The 26,090-nt window shown below is 42.8% G+C and overlaps 1 protein-coding gene across 1 annotated transcript; it reads left to right on the plus strand.

Moving 5' to 3' along the window:
• Positions 1-13,577: 13,577 nt before the first annotated feature.
• Positions 13,578-24,864, plus strand: LOC311043263 (extracellular calcium-sensing receptor-like; the record flags this gene model as incomplete). Its single annotated transcript, XM_084054439.1, has 11 exons — positions 13,578-13,587; positions 14,193-14,245; positions 14,346-14,405; positions 18,098-18,228; positions 18,381-18,585; positions 21,448-21,717; positions 22,285-22,393; positions 22,970-23,190; positions 23,410-23,637; positions 23,732-23,855; positions 23,951-24,864. The coding sequence occupies 11 exons, from the start codon at positions 13,578-13,580 to the stop codon at positions 24,862-24,864; spliced, it is 2,325 nt and encodes a 774-aa protein (XP_083910565.1).
• Between the last annotated feature and the right edge of the window lie 1,226 nt (positions 24,865-26,090).

Consider the following 26,090-nt stretch of genomic DNA (forward strand, 5'->3'; position numbering starts at 1 on the left):
TGATGACGCCTATGGCAACGATGCAGCCCAAATCTTCCGGTCTGAGCTGGCCCAGTCCGGTTGGGGTTGCCTGGCGTATTTGGAGGCTCTGCCCTGGGACAGTGACCCGGCTGAACTCCAGAAGATTGTCACTGTGATGAAGACGTCCACAGCTCGCGTGGTCGCTGTAGTTGCGTATGGGATCCCTCTGATTAAACTCATGGACGAGGTTCGGGTTACGATCTAATTAACCTATGATTAAATTAACCTATTATTTGTTAGTTTACAGAAGACTGTATTATCATTATTATTATGACGATGATGATGAGGATGATGGTGGTGGTGGTGACGGTGTTGGTGCATGGTTGTTGTTGTTGTTGTTGTATTTTGCATTTGATCACAATCAACAGGTGGTGAAGCAGAAGGTGATAGGTTTGCAGTGGATAGCTGATGTGGCCTTCGTAGAACAGCCAAAGCTCCAGACTCCTCGCTACATGCCCTACCTGAGAGGCACCCTGGGTATTGCAGTTCGTCGTGGAGAGATACCAGGCCTCAAAGACTTCTTGTTGAAAACACATCCTGAAAATGACTTTGAGAACAACCATGCAAATATCATAGTGTGTCTTTGTTTAACTCTTTGAATGCCGTTGACTCGATAACGTGTCAATTGCTAGTTTGTCCAGTTGACCGTCGACGTGTTAGACGCGCGTTCATTGTTTAATCTCTGATCGCGCTATGCTGCTTCATTTTCAATCTTGGTTTCGAGTTCCACTTACTTCACCCACACCTGCATCCGGTTTTATGACGCAGATTCCGTTTCCGGTTTTCATTGTTTTTCCCCGGTCATTTTCGGCCAGAATAGGGAAACACACGTTTTTTCACACGGTATAATAAACGAACGGAGAGGTCAACTTCTACAATCTATAGTCTGGGTGACGAGCAGTCATCGCCGTTGTGTATCACATCGTAATTTTGGCCGATCGGAAAATCTGAGAACACGTCACATCCTCCGGTTTGACGTATTGACTGTTTGACTGGGTGTGGGGGCGGCGAGTGAGTCAGCGAGCCGATCAAGCTGTCTATTTGCTGCTCTCTAGTGGCAGATTTGTCGTATGTGTTTAAAAAAACACTCTGACAATTTATTTGAATGAAAAATTACAAAATAAAAAAATAAAAAAACACGAAAATCGCTGGCACTGGGGGAGTACTTTATGAAAATACTCTGGCAGTCAGTTTCAACCATCTTTATTGTTACATCTTGTGTACATAAGAGTTTCAGGGTTTGGGGGCGGGGGTCATTAGCGTTTCACAAGCTTTACTTTGGCTAGTTGGTTCAAGTGTCTGATTATCCTGGGGAAGAAGCTCTTTATCAATCTACTGCCGCTGGCCATGTCACTTTCCATGTGGCATCTTCTGAAACAATCTGTTGCTGGGGTGACTGCGATCTTTGATGATTCTGCAAGCTTTGCTTATACAGCATTCATCATATGAGTCTTAGTCGGAGGGAAGATCACATCTGCTGAGGCATTCAGCTGTCAATAAGATACATTTTGTATTTAAGCTGCATTTTCAATCTGATGTTTAGATATTCACAAGGTGTTTTACATTTCTGTCAGGTGAGGCAGTTTTGGGAACACACATTTCGGTGTAAATTTGCACCCCTTCCGTCAGAGTGGGTGCATGCTGGTGGAAGGGTGTGTACTGGACAAGAAGACCTGGGAACAGCAGAAACAACCCTGTTGGATGTGTCTAACCTCAGGCCAGAGTATAATGTGTATAAGAATGTGTATGCTGTGGCCCATGCCCTCCATGACATGTTGCAATGTGTGCCAGGAAGAGGGCCTTTCATTGGGCACAGCTGTGCGAGTTTGCAGACAATACAGCCATGGCAGGTGTGATATTAATAGACAGTTTACTAGAATTTCCATTTGGATTTATTTTTGAATAATAATGATTATGTAAATATGATATTGGTACAAAGCATGGGAGATTCCCCAATGCCCTGAAGGTTGGGTCAAAAATATATTTGTTGCTCTTCATGATTTTGTTCATCTCCATCTCTAGCTTGTGTATTACCTGGAAAAGATCAACTTCAACACATCATTTGGTGATCAAGTATCATTTGATGAGAATGGTGATGCCGTACCAATCTGTGATATAATGAACTGGGTGTGGCTCCCTGATGGAAGCATAAAAGTTCAGTATGTAGGTGTGTACAAAAAGTCACCCTCCGCAGGTGAAGAGCTCATCCTTGATGAAGAGGGAATCTTCTGGAGCTTTGAAACCAAAAAGGTCACTTTGGCTTTCTATAATAATTTATGTTGAGCTCATATGTGCATGTAATTTAGTTTGGACTGAAATCGATCATTGTTACTTTCCTCTTTAGCCGCTTCGGTCAGTGTGCAGTGAGAGCTGTTCCCCTGGAACCCGTGTGGCCAGAAGGAAAGGGGAACCTGTCTGCTGCTTTGACTGTATTGCTTGTTCTGAGGGAGAGATCAGCAATGAGACTGGTAGATTTACATTATACATGTAGATTATCTTTAAGATGATGATGATGATGATGATACTGTACTTGTATGTCCCTTTAACCTTACCCTCTTTGTTAGACTCTACGGAATGTACCAGTTGTCCAGAGGATTTCTGGTCCAGTCCCCAGCGTGACCACTGTGTCCCTAAGAGCGTGGAGTTCCTCTCCTTCCATGAGGCCCTGGGTATCTCCTTGACAACCATCTCATTGCTAGGCACACTTACGTGTGCCATTGTCATGGGAATCTTCATCTATCATCGAGACACGCCTATGGTACGCGCCAACAACTCAGAACTCAGCTTCCAACTTTTGCTGTCAATCAAACTGTGTTTCTTGTGCTCACTTCTGTTCATTGGCCGTCCCAGGCTCTGGACTTGTCAGCTGAGGCATGCAGTATTTGGGATCAGCTTTGTGCTGTGTGTCTCGTGTATCCTGGTAAAGACTATGGTGGTGTTGGCTGTGTTCAAGGCCTCCAAGCCTGGGGGTGCAGACATTATGAAGTTTTTCGGTGCTATGCAGCAGAGAGGAACAGTTCTGGCTCTTACTTCCATCCAGGCAACAATCTGCATAGTCTGGCTTGTGTCTGCCTCACCAACTCCTCGTAAAAACAAACAATACAACAGTGATAAGATAGTCTATGAGTGTGATGTGGGATCAACAGTTGGTTTTTCAGTGTTACTAGGTTACATTGGTTTACTGGCACTCCTCAGCTTCATCCTAGCATTCATGGCAAGGAATCTTCCAGACAACTTCAATGAAGCTAAGTTAATCACTTTCAGCATGTTGATCTTCTGTGCCGTGTGGATAGCCTTCATCCCAGCATATATCAGCTCTCCAGGCAAATATGCAGATGTAGTGGAGGTATTTGCTATTTTAGCTTCTAGTTTTGGCCTTTTGGTTGTGCTGTTTGGACCAAAGTGTTATATAATAATTTTGAAACCTGAGAGAAACACCAAGAAGTCTATCATGGGTCGAGATGCCACCAAGATGTAGAAGCAGAAATTCAATCATATACATTTTATGTGTATCTTATAGCAATAGGTTTATATTGATATATATTATATGTGATATTTGATTTGTGATTGTTAGTAATACTTTTAATTTTACCATATTAAACCAAATTGAGTCAGAGATACAAACATCTATTATCCATCATAAATAAAGATTACCCTACCTTAAAGAAGTATGGCGATTTTAGACCTATATAGACAAGGAAAATGTGTATCTCTTGATTCTCTGCGGGTCTTTGAGAGGCAAATAATGTACATTGGCAAATGTATACCCATTAGCTATTATTTTCTAACAGCATTAATTGAAGGCCTTTATAGGCGTTTCAATGGGTTAAAGCTGCTTTTTTGTGTTATTTTCATGGTCAAAATACTTGAAAACAGTATTCTCTGTATGAAGGTTTCATAACACTATCAACTAATGTGGTGTTGGCATGTGACAGCCATTTTTGTAAAGCATTTAACTGCTGACCCAACTCTAAGCTCCCTTGTCGCTCACTCCTCCCATTGATTGATTGAATACTTTATTAACAAGTTTGTTAACAGCACAGGTTGTACAGTCAAAGGTTATGTTAAAAACAATAACACAAAAAGCCCCAGGGAGCTTGTTCCCATTGGGGTCCATTGTACCTAATTCATCAATAATACATAATAATACTGTACATATAATACAAAAAAATACAAATACAATACAATAAATGTTGGAATAAAATTCAGTAGAATCACATGGTACATGCACAGAGATAGGAGAGGCGGGGGGTGGGGCATAGGATTCTACTATCAAGGTGTTCAAAGAGTTAAACTTTGCTCAATTTCATTTTAAGGTCAGCCATTCTTTTCGGTTAGTTTTGAGTTTGGGTAGGGAGTCAGACCCAGGGGAGTCAGAGAGATGCAGTGAGCATTCGGTCTTCTACCTGCCTAGTAGTCTACCCGTTTGTTTTGAGGTCTATAGTTTCTGTAGAGAGGATGTTAGTGAACCGTGATGTGCAAGCATAGTCGAAATGACAATGAATGAGGGCTCCAGCCAGAGTCCTCATTGCCTCATATTCCAACTATGGTAGGCTATCCAGTTCATCTACAGACCCGTTTTGAAGCCTGTAGTTAAGCAAATTCAAAATGACCATCTTGGATTTCCTGTTGCGAATAATCTAATGCTATTGGGTGGAAGGGGAGCGTGGTGGGCCTTCACTCAATAGAACCGATAGAAGCACCCTTTTTATAATTAATTCTAATTAATGGGAGCACATTTTACAAAAAGACATCATGCGGTGTGAAAGAAGACTTGAAACTAGCCAATGAAAACATGAAGTCTTTATGAAAAGGTTTACTAAGGTAATAAAAGCAAGTGTAAAGTCACGTCGAGTGACACGTCGTATGTAAAGTCCACTGCAAGCTCTACCGGAATCGGTGGAACGGCCGCAAAGGGTCCGTGGATTACCTTTTTCGCCACATCGTATCCAAAAACGAATGGTAGTTTCCAAACTGTACAGATGTTTGAGGATGTTCCGGAACCCTAGCTTTTTGGTCCGGCACGAAACAACAGCTTAAATTGCTTATTTAGTCAGCCTGTGGCCATGTTTTCCCATTGTAGCCGAACCGGGAGCAGTTCTGGCACCGGACGTAGGGAGGTTTTCCGGGTTGAATGGGAAACATGGCTCCCTCCCTCTTTCATTGGTGTTTCGATCACCTTGATTGCGTCTAAACCCTAACATCTAACTTCACTAAAACTATGCCTAAACCTAACCGTAACCTCACAAACAGTGGCCCTCATTTATCAACGCAGCGTATAAACCGCCATATATTTTTCCATATATTCGGCCGTACACCAACGTCGAAGTCACATTTATCAACGCATCCTACACAGCTGATCCGAGCGTACACTTGGTCCCAGCGTTGATAAATGTCACGGCTGAATTATAATAATAATAACACGCCCTTAATTATTCTCAAAACGCCCCGATTTTACGACATGAAGACGAACCAGAATACGACCAAAGACATGAAAAGCCAATAAGAAACAGGTTCCCCCGCTGGCCTCGCCGCACACACACACGCCTCTCTCTCTCGCTCGCTCTCTCTCTCTCGCTCTCTCTCTCTCACACACACACACACACACACACACACACACACCCGCCCGTAGCGTAAGGGTACATGAGACTCGGGCGGAATGCAGTGATTCCGTGCCGCCACGTTAATATTGGAGCGTCGGGTTTATATCCTTAACCCAGCCAGGTTGTGTAGCCTACATAACTCTCTATGACATAACTCCATAACATAGGACAAGCTACTGTAAGTTTGGAGACCTCACTGTCCATGAAAAGGTGGCCGGGAGTGAGTCCCGACCAAGGGGCAAGGCTTGGATATTTACGATGAGGCCAACACGGAAGCTTATGAATGGCCAGAGTGGCGCTGTTTTACCCTGCGCCGACCTGAAGTGTCAGAAAGAATTTATTTTAGCGAATGGGAATGGATTTTTGACAAACTTTAGACTAGATTTTCTTACCGTAATAAAAATTGTCATAAATTCTATATGCTTCCAGTCCCTAGTTTAAAGTCTCCTTTCAATCATCATGATATGCGTTTTGCTAAATTATGGTCCCATTTATTCTAAAATTGACGATAAAGTAGGCTATGCTCCAGGAGGGGCGGGATGATTTGATTGACAACCTACACAACCAATAGCATTCATTCCCCGCCCCCGCTCTTGATTGACAAGCTACCCAACCAATAGCATTTTTGGGGGTGTTTTCCGGTTTGCTGGTCACGTGTCTGGTCTCAACCAATAGCGTTTGAGTTCCGGCGTGGCCAACTGTATATATTAACTATGGAGGAATGCATGTTCCTGAACTATCGGCTTCATTTTCGTTCTGTAGAAAGCAGGGGAGTGGCTTTGTCCATTCTTTTTTACAGTCTATGGTCCCGACCGCGGGACTCCCGGCGCAAAAGCGCTCGTATATTTTTGAAAATAGCATATCTACAAGCTCACAACGCGTCGCGATGCAACGCTGGCTTGTGAGCTTGTAGATCTGCTATTTTCAATACAGACAGATCTACAATCTTATCTGAATGACTGTTAAAGCAGTTTGTTTAAATTACTTTATAAAATGATATATTTTCACAGCAATTATTTATTAGTGTAGATATACACATTTAGGAGTGGATTATGTGTCCAGATGCTTGTCAGACAGTCAGACAATGGTGCTCCGCAGGTCTAGAATGGAATAAACGGGTGCAGCCAACGTCAACAACTGGTCTCGACCAGACGTGAGATTTCAGCCTACGGTAGGATGAAGCCCACGTCAGGATATATTGATAAATGCCGAAAGGCGCGGTGATTTCGCCGTACGCTCATTATTCGGGCTGCACCGCGTTGATAAATGAGGGCCACTATGCCTAACCCTAACCCTTAACTATAACCCTAAACCTCACAGAAAGTATGCTTAAACCTAACCTCAACCCTGTCTGCCTGGGCGAAACACCGGGAAAAGAGACTCTCCCGTATTATGACACTGTACAGACCAAGCTAGGCCAACATTGCACCTGTTGAGTCACTATTTCATCACCCCTGGGCCAGATGTCATCAGTGGTGGTAAACACACACCTGCCTTTGCTTGCCCAGCTCATGTTTAATTTGTGCCCACCTTGGCCACCTGGGTATTGTTGCCTGACAATCAGAGATTATGTCTGCCTACTGACGCATCTGGACACTTCTGAATAGAATGCAAGGTAGTTGCAAGAACACTGGCGAGAACACAAAGCTACGTCCACTGCTTTAGAAACCACAAACCAGTCATATCACCACCCCAATATGAAGGACCGCCCTCAATCCTTTCATTTTCCTAATAGTTTCTCTAGTTGAGTGAAGTATTTAGAGACTCACTGGTACTTTTCCATGTGCTGGAGCTCACAAACAACCTGTACCTATAGGGCAGAGGCTCTCAACTTGTGGGTCGGGGCCCGAAGGGGGGTCCCTACATGATTTTGGGGGGTCCACAGATGACTGTGAAGTGAATTTGGACTTTTAAGACGTTTTTAAAACCTCTGAAAAAAAAGTAAAAGATCATAAAGTAACCAACAAACTATACTATACAAACTGGTCAAACACTGGCCAAATTGTCAAATAATATGAGAAAATAGTCAGTCTACAAGCGAGGCGTTGTGTGGTTGTAGATTTGCTATTTTCACAATATTTATCTGTGGAACCGAGTCAAACTAAATTGAATGCTTCAACTCCTACATTCTAAGTGCTTACAAGGGTGGGGGGTCCCCAGTTCAAATATGATTATTTTGGGTGGTCACGCCTGAAAAGGTTGAGAACCAATGCTCTAGGCCTAGTTACTTATAATTGACACTAATTTGCACTTTACTCTTTTGCACAGTATATTTGCACAAGGATATTGGATCATAAGAGGAATGTGCAATATAATTTGGCAATATATATGGGATGTTGGATTGTGATTTTAATACTGCTTATGTCTGTCTGTTCCAGGGTGTTCGGGCAAAAGAGTCCCCAGGGTGCCCGAGCACCATATATGGGTGGACTGGACCACAGTAGAAGAGAGAGGGGGGTTTTGTGTTATATGTGTGGTATATTGGAAGCTGCTAATAATGTGATAATGTTTGTTTTGCCATAGGGTGCTTAAGTTATATGTTTTTGCCAGGGTTATTGATTCAGATGTTTTAATGGAATGTGTGGTGTAGATTTGTTGCATGTTTGAAGTAACCTGCAACATGGTTGAACCCACACTGATTGGCTCAGCTGAGTATAAAAGGCTGCCAGAAACAAACACACTCAGTTTTAGTTGTAGGACAAGGACATGGTGGAGCTGCCGACCACCATGCCACCTTCTGCTGCTGATGCCCTTAACCTGTAGACTTTGGATGAATAAAAGCACTTTGGTTGCAATTTAGGCTACACCTGACTCTGTGCTGTTTCCAGCCGCTTATTGGGCCAGTCCTTTACACTCTGTTTGACCAGAATGGAACAGAGCCTTCATTAGTATCATTGGTAACACCTGTAAAGGAAGTCAGAAGAGGCCCAATTTTTCTCCAAAATGGCTGCTGTGCATAGAGCCTATTGTGGTTCTTTGGTGCGACCATTCTCATGCAAGACCCCTGGTTGGTGCCACATTTGGTGAGCATTGGAGCAACGGTGCATCTTGACAACATGTGGCCCCAGAACAGTGCCAAGTTTGATGTGGATCAGAGCAGTCCCCTAAACCAGGGGTCTTCAACATGGGGTCTGGGACCCCTAGGGGGTCCTCAGAGTTACTACAGGGGGTCCGCCAAATCTTTGTGTGATATATTTTTTTCACATTAACCACTTGAACCCTAGCATCCCTTTTTCTGAGGAGAACTTTTGCCAAAAATACCAGATCTACAAGCTCAGCGCGAGGCGTTGTGTGCTTGTAGATCGGCTATTTTTTGGCAAAGAGGTGTTTGGTGAAGAGGGAAAAAAGAGCAAACCAAGTAAACAAAAAAAGTTGAATCTGAAACACAATTTTATACAATATAGAGGGGGGTCCCTGCTTCATCTCTCTCTCAGCTAGGGGGTCCTTGGCCTGAAAACGTTGAAGACCCCTGCCCTAAACAGTGCTAAGTTTGGTGCAGGCCGGTGGTCCAGATATTACGTTTGTGACGTCCACGGTGGACCCACCATCTACGCAATTTTAATTTAACTAGGTTTTCAGGCCACTATGTGGCTTTCAAATCTAGTCCTACAGTATATTGCGCTGATCAGTATTAAGGTCTTTTATATACACTGAGCAATTTTCAGCGGATCTGATTATCCTCCTAGGATGGGGTTTGTTAAAGTACAACCTGTGCAAAAATACATGAAATGCACAGAAACTTCCTTTTGGGGTTAGGTCAGGGGTGGGCAACTTTGATGATGGAGAGGGCCACTATATTTCCACACTCACTCCAGAGGGCACATTGCATATACGGTCGGGCACAAGGGCCAAGGCTTGGATATTTACGATGAGCCCAACACGGAAGCTTATGAATGGCCAGAGTGTGGCACTGTTTTACCCTGCGCCGACCTGATGTCAGAAAGAATTTATCAAGTGAATGGTTTTTTTGACAAACTTTAGACTAGATTTGCTTACCGTAATAAAAATGGTCATAAATTCTATATGCTTCCAGTCGCTAGTTTAAAGTCTCCTTTCAATCATCAGGATATGCGTTTTGCTAAATTATGGTCCCATTTATTCTAAAATTGACGATAAAGTAGGCTATGCTCCAGGAGGGGCGGGATGATTTGATTGACAACCTACACAACCAATAGCATTCATTCCCCGCCCCGCTCTTGATTGTCAAGCTACCCAACCAATAGCATTCTTTCGGGGTTGTTTTCCGGTTCCCTGGTCACATGTCTGGTCTCAACCAATAGCGTTTGAGTTCCGGCGTGGCCAACTGTATATATCTCTGCTGTCCAGCCCGAAACTGCTAACTCCAAAACGCTCATTGTTCAGGAAACGAAAAAACAAAATATATGTGAACAAGGCCGTAATTGTATCACATTTGACTTGCAATCAGCTTGTGCTGTTACACTCTTCTCTTTATTAAATAATTCAAATCAAACTCACAACAATAAAATATAAATACACAATAAAGTGCTGGGTGCGTGATTATTGTGAGTCTAATCTAAATTTGTTTGTTTGTCGACTACGCCACTTTTGTTATAGAGGGAAAGTCCCCTTTTGAATACACTTTACTTATTTCACAGGCTTCACAGGTTCGAGTTACTGGTAAGTTCAATACTTTGGTTTTTGAGAACACACACTTAGAAATCCCTTGAGGAACTGGACACGGATACAATGGATCAAGGTAAGTAAATCATTTATTAGCCCTAAACAGGTGGCATCTGCGCCATAAAAACAATCAAAAATAAACAACTATACTAATAAAACCTATCTAAAACACAAAACAACAATCTACACAACAACTATAAAACGAATTATAAAGTTGTGCAAAATGTGCAGGCTGGGTCACCAGGGTTTCTATGCAACAAACTACTTCAAAAGTAAAGTGCGGTGCCAATAAAGTGCTTTTGGGATACTCAACACGGGTTGGTTCAGGGGAAACTCTGTATGTCCATATATGGGGGTAAGGGAAGGGGATTTGAGGCCAGTCGTCTTTGTCTTCTTTTCTTCTTCTCTCCGCCTGCAATCAATGGAAACTTGGACCAGTTTACTGTGCATTTACAACGTACATGCGCGTGTTCACAGGTAGTGGTTTATACAAAGATATACGTTGCGTGGACCGGTACTTACTAGCAGCCAGGCTTTTTACACCTGGCGCTGAGTAGGTTGCGTGTGCAACGTTATCGCCACTTTTCGTCTCAGCGCTCCTTATATGGTCATCCGCTTATGGTCTGGTCTCGCTCTCTTCCTCCCCTTCGGTTCAATCGCTTCTCCTTCTGTTCCTCGTAGGTAGGCACACCTCGGCTTCCAAACTCCCAGGTGGCTGGTGTGTCTACGCTCAGGTATTCGTCTCACTGCTCCGTGTCTCTGTACCCAACCTCTCCCGTTGCTGTCCCTCTCCCTAGTGACACTCTTTTCTCTCTTGGGCTCTGCGTCTCTCAGCTGTGCTGCTCCAGTGGATCCGTCACACTTGGCTCGCACAAGCCTTCTGCTGTTCCTACAGTATACACACTCTAGCTCCGGTGGCTCCTTCCTTCACATGGCTGGCTCATACACGACTGGCTCCGGTGGTTCATTCACACCTGGCCCCTGCACACCTCCTCTGTGTGTGTTCTCTCTTCCCCTGTCTCTCCTCAAATGAGCCCGCGCTCACTCTTATAGCACGGAGGCTCCGCCCAGCTCCGCTCTTACTGGTTGCTCTTCGGGCTCGGTCATTACACGGCTGCAATTGTTCATTCATCAGGGGCAGTGGGATGTGATTCAGGTCAAAACACAAGACAATCATTGAACATATAACATGCAGTGCAAAACATTGTACAGAAAATAGTTAAGATGATGGGGGTTAAGTGGGAAATATTCATACATTAAGCATCAATAAAAGAAATTGGAAAAATTAAGAAACCCTCCGTTTCGACCTCGTCACATACCCCCCTACTTTAACGTTAGCAGTCCCTGCGACTGAACTCACATGTCCCGATACCGGAACGGGGCCGTCCCAGCTTTCCTTGGCCCTGTCTGTTCCTTCCCCGTAACCATCCTCGTTCCCCTGGTAACAATGGTGGTGTACCGGCACACTGCGCCGCCACCTCTCCCATCCGGTTTGGTGAAGGCCAAACTCCGTCTACCTGCGGCCTGCAATCGACACACCCCTCCTGGAAATCCCGTACCTGCCTCTCCATGCCAGGCCAGTAAAAGCGGCGCCGGAGCTGCGCCAACATCCAATCCATCCCCGCGTGCGCAGCGGATACATGCAGCCGCCTCCATACCTCCTCTCTCCTGGATCCTGGACAGACAAGCTGGGAATACTCTTCTTGGGTATATTGATCAGTTACTTTCCGATACAGTACATTGTTTTTCATCTCTAACTTCGTCCACTGCCGAACTAGCTGTTGAGCCTCCTGGGGCCAACTCCTCCTCTCCATCATAGTAGGGGGCTCCCTCTGCTCCACACACCTTACCACTACCTGAATGTCCTGGTCCCTATTCTGTGCCTCCTGCCATTCAGTCCCAGCCCACCCTTCCTCTCTAACGGACGGGGTCACCTCCACAGCTCTTGCTTCTATAATGGAATGCTCAGCCCCTGCGTTACGGACCCCGGCAACAGGGCATTCTACTGTAACGGTGCTCGGTCGGCTCTGCAAACCCTGGCTATATGACCTAGCTTCCCTACACTGGTCACACATGGGCCCACCTCCCTCATCCCACTCATCCCTCTGGGGTGGCACATACCGGTGCTCAGGTGGAAGTGGCGCTTGCACGTCTGTGGCGGCAGGTTGGAGTAACCGTTGGATCTCCCTCATGAGTTCCTTCGTGAACCCCTGCATTTGTGTTTTGACATCTTCCATGATTTCCTTTAACTTTTCTTTCCATGCAGGATCCTGTGAGGGTTTGGGGACAGAAACAGGATTAACAGCGTGGCACGTTATTTCAGTGGTTCTCATTCCTCCATGTTCCGCATCTAACAAAATGGCCTCTTCACGTAATGCAGTGACATCTTCATCCGGATGTCGTCTGGCGTAGATTCTTAGGGCCTGGCCCAGCGGACCCTCAGACAACCCCAGGAGCAGCTGGTCCCGGAGGACGGCATCGGAGGGGGCGTTGTCTGGGTCATATCGCCGCAGCCAGCAGCATAGTTCTCTAAACCTCAAAATATAAGATTGCACAGTCTCTCCTGCACGTTGCGCACAGCCATAGAACTTAGAGCGTACTTCCGCAGCAGAAACAGTTTCTTTATATAAAGCGTCCAAATATTTAAAGACTTTTGCCACTGTGTCACGTTCCTCCTCGTCAACCACACTAATTTGCCTTCTAGCTTCATCAGTGAGTGTTCTGATTATAATAACAACTTTTTTAGCTTCTGTTAATTCCTGAGTACTTAATAATCCTTTGATCTGTTCTTTCCATTCCTTATATTTACTCTCACCTTCTGTACCACCAAAAGTGGGCAACCACGGGGCACCGGGATACACAGGCATCATCATCATCATTTCAATCCGCAAAGCAAAAACAAAATTAACAAAACAACAAAATAACAGCACAGTTCTCAAGGGTAATTTCTGTGTGTTCTCAACCAGTCCTGCCGCGCTACGCCAAATATGTGAACAAGGCCGTAATTGTATCACATTTGACTTGCAATCAGCTTGTGCTGTTACACTCTTCTCTTTATTAAATAATTCAAATCAAACTCACAACAATAAAATATAAATACACAATAAAGTGCTGGGTGCGTGATTATTGTGAGTCTAATCTAAATTTGTTTGTTTGTCGACTACGCCACTTTTGTTATAGAGGGAAAGTCCCCTTTTGAATACACTTTACTTATTTCACAGGCTTCACAGGTTCGAGTTACTGGTAAGTTCAATACTTTGGTTTTTGAGAACACACACTTAGAAATCCCTTGAGGAACTGGACACGGATACAATGGATCAAGGTAAGTAAATCATTTATTAGCCCTAAACAGGTGGCATCTGCGCCATAAAAACAATCAAAAATAAACAACTATACTAATAAAACCTATCTAAAACACAAAACAACAATCTACACAACAACTATAAAACGAATTATAAAGTTGTGCAAAATGTGCAGGCTGGGTCACCAGGGTTTCTATGCAACAAACTACTTCAAAAGTAAAGTGCGGTGCCAATAAAGTGCTTTTGGGATACTCAACACGGGTTGGTTCAGGGGAAACTCTGTATGTCCATATATGGGGGTAAGGGAAGGGGATTTGAGGCCAGTCGTCTTTGTCTTCTTTTCTTCTTCTCTCCGCCTGCAATCAATGGAAACTTGGACCAGTTTACTGTGCATTTACAACGTACATGCGCGTGTTCACAGGTAGTGGTTTATACAAAGATATACGTTGCGTGGACCGGTACTTACTAGCAGCCAGGCTTTTTACACCTGGCGCTGAGTAGGTTGCGTGTGCAACGTTATCGCCACTTTTCGTCTCAGCGCTCCTTATATGGTCATCCGCTTATGGTCTGGTCTCGCTCTCTTCCTCCCCTTCGGTTCAATCGCTTCTCCTTCTGTTCCTCGTAGGTAGGCACACCTCGGCTTCCAAACTCCCAGGTGGCTGGTGTGTCTACGCTCAGGTATTCGTCTCACTGCTCCGTGTCTCTGTACCCAACCTCTCCCGTTGCTGTCCCTCTCCCTAGTGACACTCTTTTCTCTCTTGGGCTCTGCGTCTCTCAGCTGTGCTGCTCCAGTGGATCCGTCACACTTGGCTCGCACAAGCCTTCTGCTGTTCCTACAGTATACACACTCTAGCTCCGGTGGCTCCTTCCTTCACATGGCTGGCTCATACACGACTGGCTCCGGTGGTTCATTCACACCTGGCCCCTGCACACCTCCTCTGTGTGTGTTCTCTCTTCCCCTGTCTCTCCTCAAATGAGCCCGCGCTCACTCTTATAGCACGGAGGCTCCGCCCAGCTCCGCTCTTACTGGTTGCTCTTCGGGCTCGGTCATTACACGGCTGCAATTGTTCATTCATCAGGGGCAGTGGGATGTGATTCAGGTCAAAACACAAGACAATCATTGAACATATAACATGCAGTGCAAAACATTGTACAGAAAATAGTTAAGATGATGGGGGTTAAGTGGGAAATATTCATACATTAAGCATCAATAAAAGAAATTGGAAAAATTAAGAAACCCTCCGTTTCGACCTCGTCACATATACGTTTTTCAGAAAATGAAGAAAACCTTATATTTTTAAAACAAAGCAATACTACCTCGTCAAAGTTGGTATAGTGACTGTATATATTGTGAGATACTTGCATGTGTCATTATATTATCAACACTTTACCCAAATCGCGGGTAAATCAACACTTTATCCAGCGCGAGTGGAGTTAGAAGTTTCAGACGAGCAGAAATCAAGCTGAAATGGAGTTAGGTGTCCAAACAACAGTAGCTCCACTCGCTGCTGAGAGGTTTCAAAAGGGTACAGATTCCCAAAAGCTAACAATGGATCTCCAAGCTCACAATGCATCACAACAACGTGTGAATTAATGCCCTGATGCTTCATGACACTTATTATATAGGCCTACAACAATAAACAGGACTTTAAATATTACAATAACTTCTGCTAAGAGGTAGTAGAACACTAGCGCGACAGAAATGCTATGAACGTCTTTCTTCTTATCACAATGCTCTCCTCATTAAACACTTCATAGATTTTAGAAATATAATTACTTGTTTTCATAACATTAGCGTCAGTGCTGTTTGATAAACAGGTACACTGCATAGTTTTAACAGACTACGGGGAGTCAGTTTACGTGTTGTTCCTCCTCGTTCACTGCGCACCGCGCACTGCTAATGCTGTGCCGTAGCACTGTGTAGAGGAGAGGGGGGAGTTGTTTGTTTTTGACGGACAGTTTGAGGATCCAATGGAGTTGGGAGTTTTCGTCTGAGGCGCTTTTTAATACTTTTCATTGGTTCAAATGTTTAGATTTTTTACACAGATGTGAAGGGTGTTCAATAGCGTCGATTTATGAGAAAAAAAAAAAAAGATGAAAATGGAGTTAGCTGGTCCCGGCTGGACACCGACGATATTAAAGTAGTAATTAAAGGGGTTCATGTTTGCATGTTTGGAATTGTAGCTGAAATCAATAATATATCAGTATTCCCATATTAACCTGCGGGCCGCATTAAGTGAAGGTGGGGGCCCCCGGGCCGCCAGTTGCCAATGTATGGGTTAGGTCATCAAATCAAATCAAATCAAACTTTATTTGTATAGCACATTTACATCTTCCAAGGTCGAACCAAAGTGCTTCACATTACAGAGCAAATAACATAGACATTACATTACTACAATATATAAAAGAGCAACATGTAAAATACAATACACAGTACATGGGAACATCATCTACGTCATAGGCTACAAATTAAATTGAATTGAAAGCGATAGAGTAAAAATGAGTCTTTAATAGCGATTTAAAAGTCGTCAGAGAGCGGGCAGAACGAACATGGAACGGCAGGGCATTCCAGAGGTTGGGACCGGCCGCGGCAAACGCACGATCTCCTCTGGTCCTGAAATGTGTGTCGGGCACAATCAGGAGAGAGTGATTGGCCGATCTAAGGGCTCTTGTTGGGACGTGCGGAGAAATCAATGTAGCTAAATAAGGAGGGGACAGGTCATATTGGGCTTTAAAAGCAAACACTAAAATCTTAAAATCAATTCTAAAGCGGACAGGGAGCCAGTGAAGGGAGGCGAGGACTGGGGTGATATGGTCCCGCCTATTGGTGCTGGTGAGGAGGCGAGTGGCGGCGTTCTGGACAAGCTGAAGGCGTCTGATGGCTGACTGGTCAATGCCTGCATAGAGAGAATTACAATAATCTAATCTAGTTGAGATAAAAGCGTGGATGACTCTTTCAAGGTCGATACGGGGTAGATAGGCCTTTGCCCTGGCTAAAAGCCTAAGCTGAAAAAAGCTAGCCTTGACCACGGAACTAATGTGTTTGTCAAATTTGAGGTTGTTATCAAAGATGACACCGAGACTCTTGACTGAAGAACGGATGTTAACGCTGAGGGGGCCGAGTGGGGTGATGGGTAAGCTAGGGTTGTTATTGAAAATGATGACTTCGGTCTTGCTTTCGTTCAGGGTGAGAAAGTTTGTGTTCATCCAGGATTTGATTTCAGAGAGGCATTTCAGCAGTGGCTGAGCAGGGTCGGTGCTGGTCGTGTTTAGCGGTAAGTAAAGCTGGATGTCATCAGCGTAGAAATGAAATGATAGATTGTGTTGTTTAATGAGTGAGCCTAATGGGAGCATATAGAGCAGAAAGAGGATGGGACCAAGGATGGAGCCCTGAGGGACGCCGCAGGTTAGAGGGGCCACGCTGGAGTTAAAATCGCCTAGTCTAACTTTAAAACTGCGGTCAGTGAGATAAGACCTGAACCAAATTAAAGCAGTGCCAGAAATGCCAACGTGGTGCTCCAATCTGGACAGCAGGATCCGATGATCCACTGTGTCGAAAGCAGCTGACAGATCAAGGAGCACCAGGGCTGCAGGACAGCCTGTATCAGTAATTAGACGGATGTCATTTAGGACTCTTAGGAGTGCAGTTTCTGTGCTATGTCCAGGTCTGAAACCGGACTGAAACATGTCATGAATACCGTGAGTGGTTAAAAAAGCTTGCAGTTGAAGGTATACTACCTTTTCCAGGGCTTTGGAAAGAAACGGGAGTTGTGAAATTGGCCTAAAATTGGAAAGGGAGGAGGGATCTAAATTTGCCTTTTTGAGGAGAGGCTGCACAATGGCTTGTTTGAAGGCAGCTGGAACTGAGCCTGTGCGGAGGCAGGTATTGAAAAGCAACAAGATACTTGGACCAACAGTGTCAAACGCATCCTTGAGGAGACTAGAGGGAATGCTGTCAGAGGGGCTATTTGTAGTGCGCAGGTGCGAGATAACTTCAGCGAGCTGGGCTAGAGAGACAGGGTCAAATTGGCTGAAGGTGGCGATGGGAGGAGATAGATGGGGGGGCGTAGAGGCTGTAGGGGTGTGAGCTGACCTGAGGGTGATGATTTTAGCAGTGAAGAAAGTGAGGAAATCTTCACAAAGGGCGAGTCATGATTCCAAGATAATTATTTTGTTAATCTGGACATGATGTGTGCGTTCATGTATGTGTTTTTTAGCATCTTTAAGCCTTCAAAACTGTAATTTATTTGTGCATAGAATAATAAATAGCAAAGACAATTTCTGAGATTTTTTTGTGCTTGCAGGTGGGTGCTGTGAAAGATTACGTAATGCCATAAAGTGGCACAGGGGATGGCACAGCACTGTGTATAAAACGTAACAACTGGACAAAGGATTTAGAGAAGGGGGAGGGTTAGACCGAGGAGGACAGTCATGAGGGCTTCTCTAGACATACACCTGCTTTTATACTTGATATTGTTCTCTTCCTTTTCCACTTTGTCTTCCTCATCTTCCTCTTCTTGTGGCTTACAGGCACGGCTTAATCTCAACAGAATGTACAAGCCTGGGGACTTGGTTCTGGGTGCCGTGATTGATATCCACCTCTCCTCTGTCTTCCCTGATCTGTCTTTCACTTCCGAGCAACAGGACCACATTTGTTATGGGTGAGTATCACAAATACAATAGAAAGCAAGTGAACAGAGACCTTGTTTTGATTAATCGCAAAGGATTATTTGATGTTGTATATTTCTATAAAGATAAATGTACAAGGTTACAGTGGCATTTTGTGTGTTAGTTTCTACATTGACGGGTTCAGAATCGCCCAGACCATGGCTTTTGCCATTACAGAGATCAACAGAAACCCCAGCCTGCTACCCAATGTGACTCTGGGGTATGTTCTCTATGATACCTGTTACACGCTTGGAGTTGGATTCCGTGCAGCGTTGTCGTTGATCAGTGGGAGAGAGGAGCAGTTTCAACTGGATGAGAGCTGTGTTGGCTCTCCTCCAGTGCTCGGAATTGTGGGTGGTTGCTCCTCTTCACATTCTATTGCAATCTCTAGTGTATTAGGTTTGTACAAAGTGCCCCTGGTAAGTTGCTTACTTGAACCCTGTTTCAATATCACCTATTTGATGTATTGATTTTGGTAATAGGGTTAGGGTTATGTTTTTCAAACATATTATGATGTACAATGTATATACATTTGTATGTTTAAAGCTTGAAAGACATGTGAGCGGAGCAGGCAGATTTTTAATGTAGGTTTTCTTAAGGTCAGAGTGCATTGCATCTGTGTTCCAGGTTTGATTCACCCTAGTCTCGCATAGCCAGACAACTATTCCACAATCTCTGAATGCTATATAGAGTCTGGAACTACAACTCCCGAAATCCGCTTGAGGAAACTGGCACTTCCGTTCACGAAAATATATTTTAAAATATCTTTACATTTTATTATTTTATTTCCTAAATATACTTAGATGATTTGTATTTTTATTAGGATAAATTTGCGCGACTGTAAAGACGAAACGGAAGTGGAGAGGAGGCTCCACATCCGGTTTATATTCTAAGCATGATCAGAGCATCCGAGTCCCAGACTGTATGACCGGAAACATTTGAAAATTGTGGGAGGCAACAGTCTGGCCACGCAAGACTAGATTCGCCCTGGACTCTCTCTAGGTCGTCCTCAGACGAGCCCAAACTTGGACCTGAAAGTAGAAATGTTAACACTTTTAGTTGTAGTTTTAGTATTTAGTCTTTTGAATGAAATTCCATTTAAGTTTTTGTCATATTTTAGTCATCTGATTTTTTTTAGTTTTAGTCTTAGTTTTAGTTGACTAAATACCATAAGATTTTAGTCGACTAAATCTACAGTTGATTTAGTCGACTAAAATGTATTTTGGCCGGCCGTGATGGCGTTGAAATGCCTGATTCTTTTCGGAGAGTGACACCTGCACACAACAAAGCATAAAATGACTTAGTTCTACTGGATCTCTTCTCCGTCTAGTCTTGTTGACGAAATTGTCAGTACATTTAGTCATAGTTTTAGTCATCATAGCTTAGTTTTTATTTAGTTTTTGTCAGTGAAAAAAGATAGTGAACAACATTTTTTCGTCACAGTTTTAGTCGACGAAATTGGAGAGTAGGAATTCTAAGGCCCTGAGTCTGCCTGGTCTTGTGGTCACATACATTTTAACATTGAACCTCATGTATTAATCACTTTGAACCATACATAATAAGGTTACAGCAATGTTAAAATACAAAATACATTGAAATGTGCACACAACGCATGGCCCTAGTTCTGTAAATTCCTGCACGTGATTCTCAGCATTTCATCAGTCAATTAAAGGTTACCATTTGACACAGAGAGAGAGAGAGAGAGAGAGAGAGAGAGAGAGAGAGAGAGAGCAAAAGTACAATTATGTTACATAAGACCTTAATGGCATGCATCCAAAGTGCTTAACGGTGCAGTGTGTATTCATTTATCTATTTATTTGTTTGTTTATTAATCAGATTTTAGATAATCGTCTCAATGCATCGCCCGTCCATCTACTGTACATGTGACATGTGACACACGTGTTTCTCTTGCAACCATGCATACTTTCAACCAACTTGGTGTCCCAATTTTGGCCATGTCGTAATCAGCGAATCTTTTCAAAATGTGTTTTTTATTTGTATTTATTTGTTCATTTGTTAATAGTGAAAATAGCAGCTCTACAAGTGACACTTTGAGAGCTTGTAGATCGGCTATTTAAGCTATTTTTTAAATAAGCTTTAAATAAGGCTTAAACGGTAACCTTTATTTGCCACTCCCTGTTTTATTTTTATTTTTTATTATTACACCACTGGCGGTGAGTGATGTTGAGCAGAGTGACAGGTTGAGTGGAGCATGAGAACAACCTCATCATTCCTCACTCCACTCACATGCTTTGCTTGCAGGGGAAATTTGTAGGAAAAAAAGAAGTTGTATAAGAGATGTCAGTAAGACTGTATATTAAGGTTGTGCCTATAATGCCTTACAAGCGCTATTAGAAGGCATTATAATGTGCTTATAAAGCATTATATATCTTTTTTTAATAAATATTTATAATGATGCATAACAACTAAGGTCAGGTAAGGTTTATGAAGTATTATAAATGCTGGTCATAATTCATGATATGCTCAGCAGAAAAGCACTACTAACAACTACCAGGTAACACTTTACTTAAAGGTGGGGTCTATAATGCGTTATAATCACATTTATAACGCACTTATAAGACTTCATACACTCGTTATAAATGTTTACACATTATGTAGAACAACTAATGATAATAACTAATAACAAATACAACATTTTTTCAACTGACTGTTCCACTGAGCTTATAAGTTCTTATACATGATTATAAAACATTCATAACAAGTGATATAACGCCTTATAAGCGCATCATAATGCATTATAAATGTGCTTATAATGCATTATGCACTCAACCTTGATATACATTGTTACCGAGATGTTTTGTAACTTTTTTCAGATAAGTTCCTATTCCATGTGCTCCTGCCTGAGCGACCGGAATCAGTACCCTTCCTTCTTCAGAACAGTCATAAGTAATACCATCCAGGTGAACATCTAAGTAGTACATGTTCCACACACTTCCTCTATGAGTGTAATTGATATTGCATATTTGCTTATCTGCATTACTGCTGGAGCCTAAGGTCTCTGTTGACAGCATCAAAACAGAATTATTAGACCTTTTCATTGTGGAATCTAGGTAGGAGATCCACTGATTTGGACGGACAGACAGACTTTCATTGATCGCAGGGGAAATTCAGTTGCCAAAGGTCAATGATTTACCACTATAATGTGAATTATCCAGTTTATGCACTTATCCCTCCATTCTATATCCATTCAGGTGCGAGCTATGCTCCAGATTATGAGACGGTTCGAGTGGACCTGGGTTGGATTATTGTTTATTGATGACGCCTATGGCAACGATGCAGCCCAAATCTTCCGGTCTGAGCTGGCCCAGTCCGGTTGGGGTTGCTTGGCGTACTTGGAGGCTCTGCCCTGGGACAGTGACCCGGCTGAACTCCAAAGGATTGTCACTGTGATGAAGATGTCCACAGCTCGCGTGGTCGCTGTAGTTGCGTATGGGATCCCTCTGATTAAACTCATGGACGAGGTTCGGGTTACGATCCATGTTAATTTAGGAACGTGTAATTATAAGGAGTGTGAAATTAGTTATATTGAAATGCATTTTCTCATATTTTTGGTATTTACAGTGGCACTATGTAACTTTCTTTTATGAATAAAATGCAATTTGTCAAATCTGTATGGTAGAGTATGTTAATACAATATAACTTATACAATTGGAGTGGTCGTATTTAGTCTCCCTTCTCAGACATTTAGATCGTGTCACAGGTCATGTCTCACCTAGACACAGGATCTGACACAAATTATTACCTGATGGTCAAGATTCAATTTGAAGAGGAAAGTTACATAGTGCAACTTTAATTGCAAGCATTTTTATTGCAAAGCAATTTAATAATTAAGGTTAATTAAATGAACCTATTAATTATTGATAGTTTACAGAAGAGTGTATTATCATTATCATTATCATTATCATTATCATTATTATTATTTCTAATATTAATATTATTATTATTAGTATTATTATGATGATGATAATGATGGTGGTGCATGGTGATTGTTGTTGTTGTTGTATTTTGCATTTGATCACAATCAACAGGTGGTGAAGCAGAAGGTGATAGGTTTGCAGTGGATTGCTGATGTGAGCTTCATAGAACAGCCAAAGCTACAGACTCTTCGCTACATGTCCTACCTGAGAGGCAGCCTGAGTATTGCAGTCCGTCGTGGAGAGATACCAGGCCTCAAAGACTTCTTGTTGAAAACACATCCTGAAAATGACTTTAAGAACAACCATGCAAATATCATAGTGTGTCATTTGTTTAATTTCAACAATCTTTATTTTTACATCTTGTGTACAGGCAAGAGTTTCAGGGCTTGGGGACGAGGTCATTAGCGTTTCACAAGCTTTACTTTTGCTAGTTGGTTCAAGTGTCTGATTATCCTGGGGAAGAAGCTCTTTATCAATCTACTGCTGGTGGCCATGTCACTTTCCATGTGGTATTTTCTGAAACAATCTGTTGCTGGGGTGACTGTGATATTTGATGATTCTGCGAGCTTTGCTTATACAGCATTCATCGTATGAGTCTTGGTTGGAGGGAAGATCACATCCGCTGATGCATTCGGCTGTCCACAAGATACATTTAGTATTTAAGCTGCATTTTCAATCTGATGTTTAGATATTCACAGGGTATTATACATGTCTGTTTGAGTATTTATTTTGTTTCTTAAGGTGAGGCAGTTTTGGGAGCACACATTTCGGTGTAAATTTGCACCCCTTCCGTCAGAGTGGGTGGATGCTGGTGGAAGGGTGTGTACTGGACAAGAAGACCTGGGAACAGCAGAAACAACACTGTTGGATGTGTCTAACCTCAGGCCAGAGTATAATGTGTATAAGAATGTGTATGCTGTGGCCCATGCCCTCCATGACATGTTGCAATGTGTGCCAGGAAAAGGGCCTTTCACTGGACACAGCTGTGCCAGTTTGCAGACAATACAGCCATGGCAGGTGTGATGTTGATAGATAGTTTACTAGAATTTCCAGTTGGATTTATTTCTGATGATATGATATTGGTACAAATCATGAAAGATTGACATAGGAAATGTATGGGGGTGGGGGGGGGGGGCGGGTCACACACAGAAGCTCCACCCCCAATTCCCCAATGTCCTAGGGTTGGGTCAAAATATGTTTCTTGCCCTTAATAATTTTGTTCATCATCATTTCTAGCTTGTGTATTACCTGGAAAAGATCAACTTCACCACATCATTTGGTGATCAAGTATCCTTTGATGAGAATGGTGATGCCGTACCAATCTGTGATATCATGAACTGGGTGTGGCTCCCTGATGAAAGCATAAAAGTTCAGTACGTAGGTTTGTACAAAAAGTCAACCTCCGCAGGTGAAGAGCTCATCCTTGATGAAGAAGGAATCTTCTGGAACTTTGAAACCAATAAGGTCACTTTGGCTTTCTATAATAATTCATGTTGAGCTCATATGTGCATGTAATTTAGTTTGGACTCAAATCGATCATTGTTACTTCCCTCTGTAGCCGCTTCGGTCAGTGTGCAGTGAGAGCTGTTCCCCTGGAACCCGTGTGGCCAGAAGGAAAGGGGAACCTGTCTGCTGCTTTGACTGTATTGCTTGTTCTGGGGGAGAGATCAGCAATGAGACTGGTAGATTTACATGATACATGTACAGTAGATTATCTTTAATCTGATACTGTACTTGTACTGTATGTCCCTTTAACCTTACCTTACCCTCTTATTAGACTCTACAGAATGCACCAGTTGTCCAGAGGATTTCTGGTCCAGTCCCCAGCGTGACCACTGTGTCCCTAAGAGCGTTGAGTTCCTCTCCTACCATGAGGACCTGGGTATCTCCTTGACAACCATCTCATTGCTAGGCACACTTACGTGTGCCATTGTCATGGGAATCTTCGTCTATCATCGAGACACGCCCATGGTACGCGCCAACAACTCAGAACTCAGCTTCCAACTTTTGCTGTCACTCAAACTGTGTTTCCTGTGCTCACTTCTGTTCATTGGCCGTCCCAGGCTCTGGACTTGTCAGCTGAGGCATGCAGTATTTGGGATCAGCTTTGTGCTGTGTGTCTCGTGTATCCTGGTAAAGACTATGGTGGTGTTGGCTGTGTTCAAGGCCTCCAAGCCTGGGGGTGCAGACATTATGAAGTTTTTCGGTGCTATGCAGCAGAGAGGAACAGTTCTGGCTCTTACTTCCATCCAGGCAACAATCTGCATAGCCTGGCTTGTGTCTGCCTCACCAACTCCTCGTAAAAACAAACAGTACAACAGTGATAAGATCGTTTATGAGTGTGATGTGGGATCAACAATTGGTTTTTCAGTGTTACTAGGTTACATTGGTTTACTGGCACTCCTCAGCTTCATCCTAGCATTCATGGCAAGGAATCTACCAGACAACTTCAATGAAGCCAAGTTAATCACTTTCAGCATGTTGATCTTCTGTGCCGTGTGGATAGCCTTCATCCCAGCATATATCAGCTCTCCAGGCAAATATGCAGATGTAGTGGAGGTCTTTGCTATTTTAGCATCTAGTTTTGGCCTTTTGGTGGCACTGTTTGGACCAAAGTGTTATATAATAATTTTGAAACCTGAGAGGAACACCAAGAAGTCTATCATGGGTCGTGGTGCCACCAAGATGTAGAAGCAGAAATTCAATCATATACATTTTATATGTATTTTATAACAATAGGTTTATATTGATATATTTGATTTGTGATTGTTAGTAATAAATGTCGTTTTTTTACCATATTAAACCAAATCAAGTCAGAGATGCAAACATCTATTATCTGTGATAAATTAAGTTGGTGAAGAGTTGATTACCCTCCCTTAAAGAAGTATGGTGATTTTAGACCTATATAGACAAGGACAATTTGCGTCTCTTGGGTCTGTGAGAGGCAAATAATGTACATGTTTAAAATTGGCAAATGTACCCTTTAGCAATTATTGTCTAAGGGAATACATTTTCTAAGGTCTTTATAGGTGTTCCAATGGGTTAAAGCTGCTTATTTGTGTGATATTTTCAAGGTCAAAGACTTGAAAACGGTATTCTCTGTACGAAGGTTTATTAACACTATCAACCAATATGGAATTGGCATGTGGCGGCCATTCTTGAAGATTTGTCTTAAAGGGCAAGACCACTTTGGTAGAGGTTTGGGTTGTGTAGTTACCTTGCCATGATGTAACTCCAAAGGTGGGCAAGAAATAAAAAATAATTGCTGCATTGATTAGATATTGATAATTCAAAATATGCTCCTAATTGACTTACATTGTACGGTAAAACAGATCTCAAAGTCACTCTTTTAGCACAGAAACGAACGCAAACAAAGTTGATTCAGACAATATAGAACATCACCAAACCCAGTACTGTTTTTTTTTAATAAAAATGTCAACTTCCTGTTGATTTTGCCATTTTTAACAAGTAGAAAATCCGGACTGGATCGGCGGATCCGGATCCAGATCTTCAAATAGCAAAATCAACAGGAAGTTGACATTTTTATTAAAAAAACAAACAGTACTGGGTTTGGTGATGCTCTATATTGTCTGAGTCAGCTATGTTCGGGTTCATTTATGTGCTAAAAGAGTGACTTTGAGAGCTGTTTTATCGTACAATGTAAGTCAATGAGGAGCATATTTTGAATTATCAATTTCTAATCAATGGAGCAATTATTTTTTATTTCTTGCCCACCTTTGGAGTTACATCATGGCAAGGTAACTACACAACCCAAACCTCTACCAAAGTGGTCTTACCCTTTAAGCATGTTTTCAACTGCTGGCCCAACTCTAAGCTCCCTATACACTCACTCATCCCATTTATTGATTGAATACTTAACAAGGTTGTTAACATTACAGGTAGTATAAAAAGTTAAA

This window comes from Gymnoscopelus microlampas (genome assembly GCF_963454915.1).
Source record: "Gymnoscopelus microlampas genome assembly, chromosome: 4".
Lineage (NCBI taxonomy): Eukaryota > Metazoa > Chordata > Actinopteri > Myctophiformes > Myctophidae > Gymnoscopelus > Gymnoscopelus microlampas.